The 16240-nt window shown below is 41.1% G+C and overlaps 1 protein-coding gene across 11 annotated transcripts in view; it reads right to left on the reverse strand.

Moving 5' to 3' along the window:
- Positions 1 to 9272: 9272 nt before the first annotated feature.
- SOX5 (SRY-box transcription factor 5) overlaps positions 9273 to 16240 on the reverse strand; it is a 1357610-nt gene continuing 1350642 nt past the window's right edge. For all 11 annotated transcript variants that reach the window (XM_060194518.1, XM_060194519.1, XM_060194513.1 and 8 more), the window contains 2 exons: positions 15651 to 15867; positions 9273 to 14126 (listed from right to left, as the gene is read on the reverse strand). In XM_060194518.1, the coding sequence (XP_060050501.1) occupies positions 13823 to 14126; positions 15651 to 15867 (521 nt within the window). In that variant the 3' untranslated portion in view covers positions 9273 to 13822. The remainder of the gene's footprint in view (positions 14127 to 15650; positions 15868 to 16240) is intronic.

A 16240-nucleotide genomic window follows, 5' to 3' on the forward strand; every position in this document is an offset into this window, starting at 1 on the left:
CTCTTCTCTCCTCTCCTCTCCTGGATCAACCAGGAATACCAAAGGAGACCACCCGGGCCGAAACAAGACAGGACTAGAATGACCACAGGAACCCAGTAAATCACCCGTGAGTACAAACACGCGTGGCTGGTGACAGAGAGGAGACAGGGGCCTAAGGAGAGATTAAGTGGCTGCTAACAGTTCAACAGTTTATCAGTGGAGACACCACCTCCAGTCTGCTCCACAACAAGGGGACAGCTGAAGGGAGGAAAGGACTCCCCAGAGACTCACCAAGTGCAACTCTGAGTCTCCATTGCTACTACCCTCAGAATCTGGAGCAGCAACAGGGAGGGACACCAGGGGACAGAGATCTAACCGGGAAACTCAGGAGAAGACCTATACCTCGGTGGCATAGCTGAGGGGCTGTGAAAGTCTCTTTGCATAACCACTAGATTATCTCTGCCACACCCTGCTTTATCTCTTGGTCAGGAGTCAGTGATTAAGCTAAGAAGCCTATTGATAGTTTAAAAGCCCTCAGGCTCCCATAGCCTACAGGGAAGAAAAAAAAAAGAGGCTTTTACACCACTGAGCTCCAACTCAGGGATTGAAAAAACTGTTAACATATATAAAATGGTTAAAACAACAAGAAAAAATATTGGAGACTCGAACCAGGACAAGAGTCCAGCTAAAAGTCCTCCAGAGGGTGAAGCACAAAACAACGAGTTCAACATCCAAACATTAGCTAAGGAAATAATAATAGGAGTGAGTAAAGAATTTGAAAAAATTGTAATCAGAAATGCAGGAACAACAAATGAGAAAATGGAAGAAAATTCTAATTATCTCATAGTTATTAGAGAGCTGAAAGCTGAAATCACTGAGCTAAGAAGGCAACTAGCTGAACAAGCTAAAACAGTATCAGAGCAGGGCAACAAAATAGATGAACTCCAGAAAGCAGTAGAGGGCAGAGAGAATAGAATCTATGAGGCTGAAAACAGAATTAGCAAGATTGAGGATGAATTAGAGACAACTAAAAAAGAAGTAAGAGATCTCAAAAAGAGATTAAGAGATGCTGAAAACAACCACAGAGTCCTATGGGATGACTTCAAAAAAAAACAATATACGCATTATTGGCTTACCAGAGGAAGAAAGAGAAGGGGAGGAAGAAAGCATTCTCCAGGCCATAATAGCTGAAAATTTCTCTAGTCTAGACAACATCAAAGACATAAAGATTCAAGAAGCCCAGAGGGTCCCAAACAGAATTAACCCAGACCTAAAGACACCAAGACATGTCATACTTAGATTGGAAAGGAATAAGGATAAAGAAAGGATCCTGAAGGATGCAAGAGAAAAACAAAGAGTCACCTACAAAGGAAAACCCATAAGATTAGCAGCAGACTTCTCCATACAAACACTACAGGCCAGAAGAGAATGGCAAGATATCTGTCGAGTGCTCAATGAGAAAGGCTTTCAGCCAAGAATACTATATCCTGCTAGACTGTCATTCAGACTAGATGGAAGCATCAAAACCTTCTCAGACAAGCAACAGTTGAAGGAAGCAACCATCACCAAGCCTGCCCTGAAAGAAGTTCTGAAAGGTCTCCTATAAACAACCAGACCACCACAAATAGGACATATATCAAAACACTCTAAAACTCTACAAGAATGGCGTTAAAATATCTTCAATCTTTGATATCAATAAATGTCAATGGCCTGAATTCACCTATTAAAAGACACAGAGTAGGAAGATGGATCAGAAAACACAACCCAACAATATGTTGTCTACAGGAAACTCACCTAACTCAACAAGACAAACACAGACTTAAAGTGAAAGGATGGAAAACTATCATACAAGCCAATGGCCCACAAAAAAGGGCAGTAACAGCTATCCTCATATCTGACATGATAGACTTTAAGACAGATAAGATTAAAAAAGATAGGAATGGACACTACTTAATGCTCAGAGGATCAGTCAATCAAGAGGACTTAACAATTATTAATATCTATGCACCCAATGAGAAGCCATCTAAATACATCAAACTTCTACTGAAGGAGCTACAGCAATATATTAACAGTAACACAATCATAGTAGGGGACTTCAACACCCCACTATCTCAACTTGACAGATCATCCAGGAAGAAAATCAGTAAAGACATAAGGGAGCTAAATGAAGAGATAGATAAACTAGAACTATTGGACATTTTCAGAGTCATTCATCCCAAGAAACTGGAATACACATTTTACTCAAATTCACATGGATCATTCTCAAGGATAGACCATATGTTAGGCCACAAAGACAGCATCAGCCAATTCAAGAGCACTGAAATCATCCCAAGCATCTTCTCAGACCACAGTGGAATTAAACTAACACTTAACAATCAACAAAAGATTAGTAACAGTCCCAAAATGTGGAAGCTCAACAGTACACTTCTTAACAACTTCTGGGTCAAAGAGGAAATCAAGGAAGAAATCAAAATGTTTCGAGAGTTCAATGAAAATGAAGACACAAGCTATCAAAATATTTGGGACACAGCTAAAGCAGTCCTAAGAGGGAAGTTCATAGCTATACAAGCACACATTAGGAAACAAGAAAAGGCAGAGATAAACAGCCTGATTGCACATCTTAAAGACCTAGAAGAACAACAAAGGAATCCTAAAGCAACCAGAAGGACAGAAATCACTAAAGTTAGGGCAGAAATAAATAACATTGAGAATAGGAAAACCATACAAAAGATCAACGAAAGTAAATGTTGGTTCTTCGAAAGAGTAAACAAAATCGACAAACCTTTAGCCAGACTCACAAAACAAAAAAGGGAGAAGACCCAAATAAATCGGATAGTAAATGAAAGAGGAGATATCACCACAGACACTGCAGAAATTCAACATATCATGCGAGGCTTCTATGAACAACTATATGCCACCAAGCTAGAGAACCTGGAAGAAATGAATGATTTCCTAGATACCTACCAACTTCCAAAACTAGGTAAAGAGGAAGTGGATAACATGAACAGACCCATCACAGCTAATGAAATTGAAACAGTTATCAAAAATCTTCCCAAAAATAAAAGTCCTGGACCAGATGGTTTTACAAATGAATTCTACAAAACTTTCAAAGAAGAACTCTACTTTTAAAAGTGTTCCAGAAGATTGAAGACACTGGAATACTCCCTGCCAGCTTCTATGAAGCCAACATCACCCTGATACCAAAAGCAGACAGGGACACAACCAAAAAAGAAAACTACAGACCAATATCTCTGATGAACATAGATGCTAAAATACTGAACAAAATTCTAGCCAACCGGATACAGCAGTATATCAAAAAGATTGTTCATCATGACCAAGTGGGGTTTATCCCAGGCATGCAAGGTTGGTTTAATATACGTAAATCAATCAATGTGATCTACCACATCAACAAAAGCAAGACCAAAAACCACATGGTCATATCAATAGATGCAGAGAAAGCCTTTGACAAAATACAACATCCCTTTATGATCAAAACACTACAAAAAATGGGAATAGATGGAAAATTCCTGAAGATAGTGGAGTCCATACCTACAGCCAACATCATACTCAATGGTGAAAAACTGGAAGCATTTCCCCTCAGATCAGGTACTAGACAGGGCTGCCCACTATCACCATTACTATTCAACATAGTGTTGGAAGTTCTTTCCATAGCAATCAGGCAGGAGCAAGGAATTAAAGGCATACAGATTGGAAGAGAAGAAGTAAAACTCTCTTTATTTGCAGATGACATGATAGTATACATGGAAAAACCTAAGGAATCCAGCAAGAAGCTTTTGGAAATCATCAGGCAATACAGTAAGGTGTCAGGCTATAAAATTAACATTCAAAAGTCAGTGGCATTCCTCTATGCAAACACTAAGAAGAAATTGAAATCCAGAAATCAGTTCCTTTTTCTATAGCAACAAAAACAATAAAATATCTAGGAGTAAACCTAACCAAAGAAGTGAAAGACTTGTATACTGAAAATTATGAGTCACTACTCAAAGAAATTGAAAAAGACACAAAGAAGTGGAAAGATATTCCATGTTCATGGGTTGGAAGAATTAACATCATCAAAATGAATATATTACCCAGAGCCATCTACAAATTTAATGCTATCCCCATCAAGATCCCAAGCACATTTTTTAGGAGAATAGAACAAATGCTACAAATGTTTATCTGGAACCAGAAAAGACCTAGAATTGCCAAAACAATCTTGAGAAAAAAGAACAGAACCGGAGACATCACACTCCCAGATCTCAAACTGTATTATAGGGCCATTGTCATCAAAACTGCTTGGTACTGGAACATGAACAGACACACTGACCAGTGGAATAGAATTGAGAGCCCAGAAATGAGGCCCCACACCTATGGACATCTAATCTTTGACAAAGAGGCCCAGACTATTACATGGGGAAAGCAGAGTCTCTTCAACAAATGGTGTTGGAAACAATGGGTTGAAACATGCAGAAGAATGAAACTGAATCACTGTATTTCACCAAATACAAAAGTAAATTCCAAGTGGATCAAGGACTTGGATGTTAGACCAGAAACTATCAGATACTTAGAGGAAAATATTGGCAGAACTTTTTTCCGCATAAATTTTAAAGACATTTTCAATGAAACGAATCCAATTACAAGGAAGACTAAGGCAAGTATAAACCTATGGGACTACATCAAATTAAAAAGCTTCTTCACAGCAAAAGAAACCACTACCCAAACCAAGAGACCCCTCACAGAATGGGAGAAGATCTTTACATGCCATACATCAGATAAGAGTTTAATAACCAATATATATAAAGAGCTTACCAGACTCAACTACAAGACAACACATAACCCCATCCAAAAATGGGGGGAGGACTTGGACAGAATATTCACCACAGAAGAGATCCAAAAGGCCGAGAAACACATGAAAAAATGCTCCAAGTCTCTGATTGTCAGAGAAATGCAAATCAAGACAACAATGAGATATCACTTCACTCCTGTGAGAATGTCATACATCAGAAAAGGTAACAGCAGCAAATGCTGGAGAGGGTGTGGGGTCAAAGGAACCCTCCTGCACTGCTGGTGGGAATGTCAATTGGTCCAACCTCTGTGGAGAACAGTCTGGAGAACTCTCAGAAGGCTAGAAATGGACCTACCCTATGACCCTGCAATTCCCCTCCTGGGGATATATCCTAAGGAACCCAACACATCCATCCAAAAAGATCTGTGTACACATATGTTCTTGGCAGCACAATTTGTAATAGCCAAAACCTGGAAGCAACCCAGGTGTCCAACAACAGATGAGTGGCTGAGCAAGTTGTGGTCAATATACACAATGGAATACTACTCAGCTGTAAAAAATGGTGACTTCACCGTTTTCAGCCGATCTTGGATGGACCTTGGAAAAATCATGTTGAGTGAAATAAGTCAGAAACAGAAGGATGAATATGGGATGATCTCACTCTCAGGCCGAAGTTGAAAAACAAGACCAGAAAAGAAAACACAAGTCGAACCTGAAATGGAATTGGAGTATTACACCAAAGTAAAAGACTCTGGGGTGGCTGGATGGGTGGGGAGAATACAGGTCCATGAAAAATGATGAATGAAATAGTGGGGGTTGTATTGTTAAATGGGAATCTGGGGAATATTATGCATGTTCAAACTATTGTATTTACTGTTGAATGTAAAGCATTAATTCCCCAATAAAGAAATAAATTATTAAAAAAAAAAAGAACTTTCATTCCCTTGATTGGATTTTGAATAGCAAAATAGTAGTGTCTTGTTCCATGTTGCCTCGGATGTTTAGAAAATGGTGGACTTGACTAGTGGACATGTTTTGATGAAGTCTGAAGCAGCTCATTCTTGGTGGGGAATACAATTTGATAAGTAAGTTGATAGAACAGAAACAACAAAAGGAAAAATCATAGGGCAGATGTTTAGCCTATTTAAGAAAATATATCTTTTGGGGAACTGGGCGGTAGCGCAGCGGGTTAAGCACACATGGCACAAAGTGCAAGGACTGGAGTAAAGATCCTGGTTCGAGCCCCATGTCCCCACCTGCAGGGGGTCACTTCACAAGTGGTGAAGCAGGTCTGCAGGTGTGTGTCTTTCTCTCCCCCTCTGTCTTCCCCTCCTCTCTCCATCCTATCCAACAATAACAATAACCACAACAATAAGAAAAAGTGTCTTTTTGAGACTGTTTAGAGGACTATCATTGCTTATACTTTACATTTCAATTATAATGCTTACTTGTGGGGCCAGGTGGTGGTGCACCTGGTTAAGCTCACACTTTACAGAGCACAAGGTCCTGGGTTCAACCCCCTGGTTCCAACTTGCAGTGAGGGAAGTTTTAAAGTGGTGAAGCAGTGATTTAGGTATCTTTGTCTCTTTCCCTCTATTTACCCTTCCCCTCTCAATTTCTCTGTCTCTATCCAATAAGAAATAAAGAGATTTAAAAAAAAGAGAAAAAGTGCTTACTTACAAAACAGTTTACCTTAGCTTGGTGCTAGGTCTCTTTAGAAATTCAAGAAAACAAAAATGGCACAAATAACTGTTTTACCCAAGGCATTGGACTAAGACATCCTCACCGTCACTTCTGTTGTTATAATTGAGGTTTCAATGATGGTGTCCACTTAAATGTGTTATAACTTAGTTTTTAAATGTGCTTACTTTATTTGAATCAGATGTTATCTGATCTAGTTGTTTCCTGATCCATTTTTTGATATTTATTACATAGCCAATCACACAAAAGCTTAAGTGGGAAATGATTACATTTTGAATTATGAAAATCAAAAAAGACTGGAGGAAGAGACAAGGAGAAATGTCATTGGAGGGGAAAGAGACCCCTTGTGTCCATATTGGCTTACAGAATTAAAAGAGGAGAGTCTATAGGCTAATGTCAGAATGTTGGACCCATTTACATTCCTACCAGCAGTACAGGAGGGTTCCTTGTCCCAACCTCTCCAGCATTTGTTGCTGCTACCTTTACTGATGTATGTCATTCCCACAGGAGTGAAATGGCATCTCATTGTTGCCTTTATTTGCATTTCTCTAACCATCAATAACTTGGAACATTTATTCATGTTTGTTGGCCTTTTGGATCTCTTCTATGGAGAATATTCTCATATCCTCTCCCCATTTTTGGTCATTTGTTTTCTTGTTGAGTTTGGTGAGCTCTTTATTTTGGCTATTAGCCTCTTGTCTGATGTATGGCATGTGAAGATCTTCTTCCATTCTGTGAGGGGTCTCTTGGTTTGGGTGGTGGTTTCTTTTGCTGTGCAGAAACTTTTTAATTTGATGTGGTCCCATTGGTTTGTTTGTTTTAGTCTTCCTTGCAATTGGATTTGTATCATTGAAGATGCCTATAACATTTAGATGGAAAAGAGTTCTGCCAATATTTTCCTCTAAGTATTTGATAGTTTCTGGTCTAATGTCAGAATGCTGAACAACTGAGAGATAGATACCCATGTTCTGAAGTTAGATACTAGCTAGTCATGCTGTTTTAGATTTACTTGTGAGTGATAAAGAGAGCTCACTGGGTAGAGTGTGTATCTTGCCTGGCACATGATTGAACCTTGGCATCATATGGGAGTGTCACAGCACCAGGGAAAAAAGCTCCAGTGCTGGGGTGTCTTTCTCTCTGGTGGAATCATGTATGTGGGGCCCTGGTTCTGCCCCTGTCCCATTAGTTACTAATTTTTATTTTATAGCCTGAGATTTAGATTCTTTTTAAAAATATTTCATTTATTATTGGATAGAGACAGAAATTGAGAGGGGAAGGGGAGAAAGATAAACAGACACATCCACAGCCCTGTCTCACCACTCAGGAAACTTTCCCCCTGCAGGTGGGGATCAGGGGCTTGAACCAGGTCTTTGTGCATTGCAGTGTCTGTGCTTAACTAGATATGCCACTGCCTGGCCCCCAAGATTTAGATTTTTCTACACAAATAACAGGACAAAAAGCAATTTGTAAGTATACCAATACAGCTAGTTCAATGTGTGAGCCTCAGGCTGCAGGTGTTTTACTGCCCTTTTTTTCCCCTACCAGCTGCACCCCCAGAACACACATACCTTCCTTCTATTATTTTACAAGAGCATTTATCAGCTCTGGCTTTTGGTAGTACTGGGGACTGAACCTGGGACTTAGCAGCCTCAGGCAAGAGGGTCTGTTTGCATCACCATTATGCCATCCACCCGCTGCCTCCTTCCTTTTATTTTTACCTGAGCACTGCTAGACTGTGGCTTGTGGTTGTGTTAATAAGCATTGGACCATTCATGCTTCAGACATGGAAGGCTTCTGCATAGCCACTGTGTTATCTCACTGGTCCTGAGCTAGCTTTTTGAATTTAAAAAAAAAAAAAAGATCTTTTTGTTTGTTTATTGGGGAAATAATGGCTTGTATACAAGGACAGTTACTGCCACCTGGGTATGGCTTCTTGTCTCGCTGTGATAGGTGTCTGCACACTGCTGTCACCACCAGACTAGTCTTTCATTACCATCACGTTCCAGGCCCCCCACACCCTCTCTGCCTTGGTCTTTCCTCCCCCAGGCTACCTCGTATTGCTGTTGTAGTGGACTTGGGGTCTGAGTTAGATGATCGCAAGAAGTTCTGGCTGTCCTGAAGGGGGAGGGTCCTACCTCTAACAGTCATGCTCATAGTTAACAGTCAACTTCAGGAAGTGGGGTTATTTGTATTTTGCATTTAATAAGTTGTGGGAGTCGGGCCATAGCACAGCCAGTTAAGTGCGCGTGGCTCAAAGTGCAAGGACCTGCCTAAGGATCCTGGTTGAGCCCTTGGCTCCACACCTGCAGAGGAGTTGCTTCACAGGCGGTGAAGCGGTCTGCAGGTGTCTCTCTTTCTCTCCCCCTTTCTGTCTTCCCCTTTCTCTCCCCCTTTCTGTCTTTCCCTCCTCTCTCCATTTCTCTCTGTCCTATCCAATCCAACAATGATAACACCAATAACAATAATAACTACAATAATAAAACAACAAGGGCAACAAAAGGGACAATAAATAAATATTTTTTAAAAATAAAGAGTTGTATATTTTTATTGGATAGGGACAGAGAAATCCTGAGGGAAGGAGGAGGTAAAGAGGGAGAAAGAGACACCTGTAGCCCTGCTTCAGTTTGTGAAGCATCCCCCCTGCAGGTGGGCAGTTGGGACTTGAACCTGGGTGCTTGTGCATGATGATGTGTGAGCTCACCAGGTGTGCTGCTGCATGACCCTCCTTAACTCCCAAAGTTCATTTTTATAATTGATCTCTTTATCTCCATAACAAGACCTTTAAGAAGAAACACAGTCTAATAGGTAAAGAACACATTTGCTGTTTTTATTGGTGCCTTGCAAGGCAGTAATACTGAAAAAAAAAAAAAAGGCAAAAACAAAAACCAAAAAGAAAAAAAACAGGTTGGTGGCAACCCACATTTTTTTAAGAGTACATAAACTCCTGCTTTGTTTTTTTATTGTGGCATGAATGATAACATAAACCCAAAACATGAAAATATACAACTTATATTACACTATGTTATGAACAAAATATAAATCTATAACTCTATGTTATATTTACATAATTATTTATTTTATTAAATTTCAAGTGAGATGGTAGGTTGCACATACTTTGTTTTAAGCTCCAGGCATTTGATTGTCTCTTTTCTACTTCTTCCCATTTATTTAACTTCTAAAATTCAAAAAAAAAAAAAAGTTAGGACTTTGAACTTTAGAGCCAGTGGAGCTATAGAAATACTGTTTAACTGAACCAGTGACAGAAACACTGGGGAGGAAAGGAATCCATCAGTAGAAAACTCAAGGTCACCTTCCTTCCACCTGGGACACTGATTATTGTAGAAACTCACAAATGAGATACTGAGAAAGCCTGGCTGAACAAAAGCCTTGGCCCCAAGAAGAGAGGAGATATCCTGACCACTTTCAGTGGAGTTTGAGTCCCTTCCAGACCCCACTGTCCTTATTTCACTTAGCCTGACAGATGCTTTATAGACCTGTTGGTTAGAGATACAAGTTATTCAACCATTCTAGTGAGAGTATAATTCTTTTCCATGGTTTAAACATGATAGGAAAGAGGTTTCTTTTGGCAACAGCCAACAACTTCTGTATTAAGAACATATCTGAGATTGGATCGTAACAATGGTTAAACGTAATGTTCTCTAAAAGAATGAAGGTAAAAGCCTACCCCAGAAATCAGATCTATGAAATAATTTCATCAAAGAAAACGCTACCCTAGCTGTTCCTTTAAAGAGGATTTGGTTTCCATAATGGTTATGTTCTTTGGGAGAGATTTCATACTTGGTTAACTCTTAACTGCAGGATACCAAATAAATGTTAAAAATTGACTTAACTAATTTAGGTCTGCATGTACTGAAGAATAGTCTTGCATGTTATCCAATCATTATAACTAGCCACATCACTAGTAACTGATTAACAAGCAACTTTAGCTTTGTTCTCCTGCAATGTTCTTTTAGGTGCATATTAAATCACGATTATTTTTAGGAGTCAATTACAAGAGTGATGAAAAAAATTCAGGCAAGATTATTCCTCAGTGGGAGGGGGGGAGAGGAGGTGGGGTGTGAGGGATGAACCAGTGCTTTATGTCCATTTTAGTCTGATCTCTCCTTTCCTCCACCTGTTTTTTTGTTTGTTTGTTTGTTGGTCATCATGGGGCGAAGAAAAAGAATACAAGATTTTAGGATCCTTTACAAAAATAATAAACCAACTAAATGCCCAAGAAGGCAACACAGTAAGTTGCTACTCATAGCACCTTTTATCAAAATACTTCAAAGGCAAAATCATTTTTTGTCTTTATCAAAATACTTTAGACAAAATCATTTTTGCTTGTTGTCATTTGGGTAAAAACTAAGGCAAAGAAATTGTGACACAAAATGAACTATGAATTCAACAAGAGATAAGAAGTAGCCTATGTATGGCCTTTTTTCCTCTATTTTTCTAATCAGTCTATGAAGAGTTTAGTCTTTGACATAAAACTAACTAAATAAAATTGCCTTCTGAATTTCAGCAGTTAAGGGTCATCAATAACAATTTCATTTTCCCCATCAAATAAGATGAACAAACAAGAAAAAACCAAACAGAAGCTTTTTGTTAATTCATGGCAAGTGTCTTCGAATTGGTTTCCTCCGTGAATACCTTCAATGGCATCTTACCTGGAGCTAAAACAAAGTATTCTTGTAGCCCAGAGTCATGAAATGAAAACAAAGCATCTTTATAAGTGGTGGAAAAATAAGTATCCAGCAAACATGAGAGGTGAACCCACATAAGTCAGAAAGGATTTGTTAACAGAGACGGAACAAGTTTTTAAAAATCTGTTTTCACATTGTATATAATAACGATATAAAAACAAGTGTCTCTATTTTTTTTTTCTTATCCAGAGTGCTTAAAAACAAAACAAACAAACAAAAATGGACTCTATATGGCTGTGGCAATTAAGTGACTAAACTGAGTGATGAGAGCATGAATTAACTAAGGTTGAACACGGCCCTATTATTAATTCACTCCTTTGCATTGAACACCAGAATTCAACAATGTTGGGGCCAGATTTTCAAAAAGGAGAAAACTTATGGAAGAAGCAAAATGATGTGGGTTAATGCGAGTATACATATATACATTTACAGGGGAGAAAATGTATATGTGTATATGAGCTGGAGATGGAGATTAGTTTTAAATATCTAACAGCTTATTGGCTGCGCTTCCAAATTGGAGCAGAATAAAATAGGGAGAAATAAATTATACATAACTTACTAATCTGGGAACAGCTGATCATTATTATTACTATTATTATTTTATCATTATTATAACACTAGCAAAAAGAGGCAGTTCAAATGAAAATACAGTCATCAGAAACAAACGGGGGGGGGGGGGAACTTTTGACATGCAGGATGTGATCAGCTCCTCCAAGCAAAACCCCAGAGCAAGTCTTTTTCAGAGAGAAAAATAAAAAGGTTCCTTTGTTCCTTCTTGATATGTAAAAAGCAAACTTTGGGGGTCAGGTATCAAGGTGAAAGGAAGATGATGGCTGGAGAAAGACCACAGCACATCCAAGTTCCTGCTTGGAGGGTCTGCTCCACATGCAAGGCTCCAGCACACCGAGTGGCAATTGACTTCAGTGCTCTCACATTGTGGTACAAGTCCTACGTCTAACAGCTGAGGCCTTGGGCTGGCACCACCTCTCTGCTGGAACCCAAACCTAGATTTGTGTGGATTCCCCTCAACAGCAAGGGGGAGAAGTGAGGCACAGGGGTCCCCAGGCTCCCCTGCCGGGGGCTGGCAGCTGCAGTGACTTCCAAGAAACCCCCCCGCCTGCCTCCTCCCTCCTAGGGCATGAGATGCACAGGGCTGGGTCGGGGTCCTGAAATACACATGGCTTCCACTTCACTTCCTGGGGGGATGGAAGTGCCTTACCAAACCCAGCAGTTCCATTTTCAAGAAAAGATATGGAATGTCTGCAGAATAAGCTGATTCTGTGTTTCGGGAACATGACCAAAGATGTTCAAGGAAAACAGCAATTGTTTTTCGCTCGGAGGTACCAACAGGGGAAAAAAAAAAAAAAAAAGAAAAAGGAAAGGAAAGAAAAATCATTAAGTAGCAAACATGAGTGGAACCAACTGACCAGGAAGAAGGGACATCTGGGAGCAGTTAACTCGTGGCTTCCATGTTGCACACGCATGTCTTGATTTCACAGGGCCACCTGATCCGTCCAAACATTGTCATGATAGAAATTTTAAAACACAATTTCTGAGCCCTATGTTGGTGGTCAGTTGAAGTGCAAAGTCCCCCTGGTCAAGGCTGCTTCCAGACCAGTCGCTTAGAAGGATGTGGGATCTCATCCCCAGATGTGGGTTTAACTCACAATGGTCCAAAGTTATTCTTATTAGTACCATAATCACACACATACATACACACAGAAAATCCAAGATCAGAAAATATTTTTTTCTCTAAATTTCTTATGTCTCTCTCTCTTTTCACCTGAGAACAGCACCTACAGTTTCCGTTAAAAAAAAAAAGTCAAATCTCACCAGCTGCTGGTATTTCAGGTTTTTTTTTTTTTCTTCCCCCCAAGGGATTGTCTAAGATATAACACTGTCCTAACTTAAGGAGGATAAGGAGGAAGGGAAGGGGGAAACGAATCAGTAATTCGGTACAAATTTGGCACTTGCTCAAAGATGTAGTGTGATGTGCAGTAAAGTCCTCTAGAGAAAATATTGGCTTATTTTGTGGTGGGTTGAACGGAAGTTCAAAACAGGCTCTTATTCCTCTTCCCCCATGCACAGACTGCCATCTTAAAGTACAGAGATGGAGAAGATGGAGAGAAGTAAAGAGAAATTTTTTTTTCTGTCAGGTGCATTACAAAAATAAAATAAAATAAAATAAAATGGAAAAAAATAAAAAGGAAAAACCCAGAACCCCCCCCCAAAAAAAAACTTTTTTTTTAAATTGTAGCACAAAACAACAAAACACATTCACAAGCCACTTGTTGGCACTGTGTACCTGAGTGAGAATTTCTAGAACATTGTAGAACAAACAGCCATAAAGTTTATTTAAAAAAAAAAAAGTTGACGGGTAAGACTTCAGTGCTTGGATGTAGCAGCTGAATTACTGGCATTAATTTACCCATAGCTTATTTTCAATCTCTCGTTTGCTTGTTGTATTTTTTTTTCTTTCCAAGCCTTTTGAGGCTGAGGTCTATTAGTCAGCTGATGTCCCAACTATTTTAAGACTAACAGTTAAAGTAACAGTCAGTGTATGAGAAGGTTCCTGTGCTTGGCCACTGGTCAGGACGAACCAGTCAGGGCTTTTTTAAGTCCTATGGTTCCCACAACCTCGTGACCCTCATCAGTTGGCTTGTCCTGCGATGTGGTTTTCACTGTCACTCCCATAGTCCACGTCGGGGTCGTCCTCCTCTTCGTCATACTCGTCGTACATCTCTCCATTGACGTCCTCCACCTGCATCTCCTCTTTGATGTGGGGCTCCTCTCCCTTCACGCCATACGTGCTCTGGCTCACGGGCAGCCCGGGCTCGGGACTGCTGGACACACTCGAGTGCTCGGAGGGGAGGTGCGGGGACGGCATCCCCGCCATGGCGATGGCCCCTGGGTACACGACGCCCGCGGTGGCGATGGGGATCTGTGCTTGTTGCCTGAGGGAAGAAGTCGCACAGGAGACCAGGCGTGAGTGGAGTGCCGGGTACAAACTGCACTGGAGAGCCAGCCTGTCCAGCTCGGGGACCGGAACTAACCCATCCCCCCCCCACACACACACATTCAGGAGGTGCATCCCCTTTGGATTTTTAATTCTATACAGTGAAGACATTTATTTGCATGCTACCCAGGACTCTGGAAGTCATCTTCAGTTACTGAGGTGTTAAAAAAAAAAAAGACTAAGCAGAAGTACCGAAATTCTTGATCTCAAGTTCATTTTTCCTTCATGCATAAAGTTTAAGAACTAAAAAGAAAATCAGCTATTAGAAAACAGCCTAATGTAATTGAATTTTAATGCAAATATTCTGAAGTGTTACAGCTCTCAAACTTTTTTTATCACCCTGAACTCCAGGAAACAATGTCTAAATGTGGTGCATAGTCCCTGCTAGTGTTTGTGGTGTGTGGGGGGGGGGGGGGGAGCGGGGTGGTTGTAGGCTGGGTATGAAGTCCTCGTGTTAAGATTCATTTTATTTATTTTTTTTTTAATGAAATAGATACAAAGAGACCAGAGCACTGTTCAGCTCTGGCTGTTAGTGGTGCTGGGGATAGAACCTAAGAGCCCAAACCTCAGGCAGGGGAGTCTTGTGCCAGCTCCCCAGTCTCCTGTGCTGAGTGTCTTGGCCACATTTTCACAAGAGACCTGTATTTCCATTGTGTGTAGGCCTACACCAGTCATGTGTTCCACAGTCGGGCGGGATTAATAGTAAACATGTGAGTGGACTTCATCTGTTTCCCCAAGAAGTGCTGGACTTCGTGCTCAGCTTATTCATATACTAGACCATAAACCACAGACCTCTGGACAGGCTGGGTTGACTGCTTGAAGCGGATGAGGAGGGGGAGCGCTATAGCAGATGGGACCACTTCCAGAAAATGATGATTCTGAGAAACTCAGGACCTCACTCCCTTCTGCCCCATCTGCCAGCAATAGCATTTCTGTGTTTGAGAGAATTGTGCAGGCAGTAGTCTGAGATACTGTCTGCAGCATTGTGAGAAGGGACCTGTGTTCTTTACCCAGAGGGGAACTTGCCCTTCTACCATTGTTGTCTTGTGCTTTCTATGGGGTCCCTCCTTTCTGTGATCTACAGAAGCCACAGGTGGGCCTCGATGGGGTGGCAACCCCTTGCCATCCAGGAACACATGTTTCTGTTTCCATCATGTTTAAGTGTGATGCCTTGGCTGAGGTGTTACTTGTGAGACTCCTCACTGTGGGACCTTGACCCCCAGTGAGGCAGGCAAAGGACCCCTTAATATGTCTAATGTGTTGAGAGCAGATGGAAAGGACTGACTTTCAGGCCTTCTGTTCCCAAGTCCACGCTGTTAGCAAAGCCCAACCAAGACCCATGGAGGACTCTGGAGCTTGGAGGGGGTTCACCTGCTCTATGGATTGTGCGGGAGAGACAGCTCAGTGCCTGAAAATGCACTGTGCTTGGGCTCTGCTCTCCCACCGCCTGCTGGGCTCTTACCCAACATTGAAGTACTGCCGCATCTCCTGCCTCCTGTTCCGCATGATGGCCTTGTACTCCCCGATGCGCAGCTTCTTGCCGTCCACCAGGCAGGTGCGCTTGGGCCGGGGCTTGTATTTGTAGTCGGGGTACTTCTCCAGGTGCTGCTTGCTGAGGCGGGCTTGTTCCTCATAGTACGGCTGCTTCTCCAAGTTGGTCATAGCTTTCCAGCGAGACCCTGAGAGGGAAAGGAGGTTAGGCGCCGCGGAGCCAAGATGACGACTTGAAAGCAGCTGCTGGCATGAGCTCTGACAACAACTGCTAGAAAGCCTAGGATCCTGTGCAGGTTAGAGGCCCTGTCTGCACAGCTGCTGCGAGTCCGAAAAGCAAGATTACCTGAAGTATATGTGTTGGCCCATGCCCGGGAAACCAAGGGATTTCTGATTGAAGGTCTTTGTTGGAGAACTCTTTCTGATCTCGGACTTCTTGATACTTGCTACTAGAATTCTTATTAGGTTGTAACTTTGCCCAATCCTGCTAGCCAAAAAGGTTTTTTGCTTGTTCTCTGTCTACAAGGTAAAATCCTTTGGCTAATTTACCATGAGGCTTGT

The sequence above is a fragment of the Erinaceus europaeus genome, chromosome 7, assembly GCF_950295315.1.
Source record: "Erinaceus europaeus chromosome 7, mEriEur2.1, whole genome shotgun sequence".
In the NCBI taxonomy this organism is placed as follows: Eukaryota; Metazoa; Chordata; class Mammalia; order Eulipotyphla; family Erinaceidae; genus Erinaceus; species Erinaceus europaeus.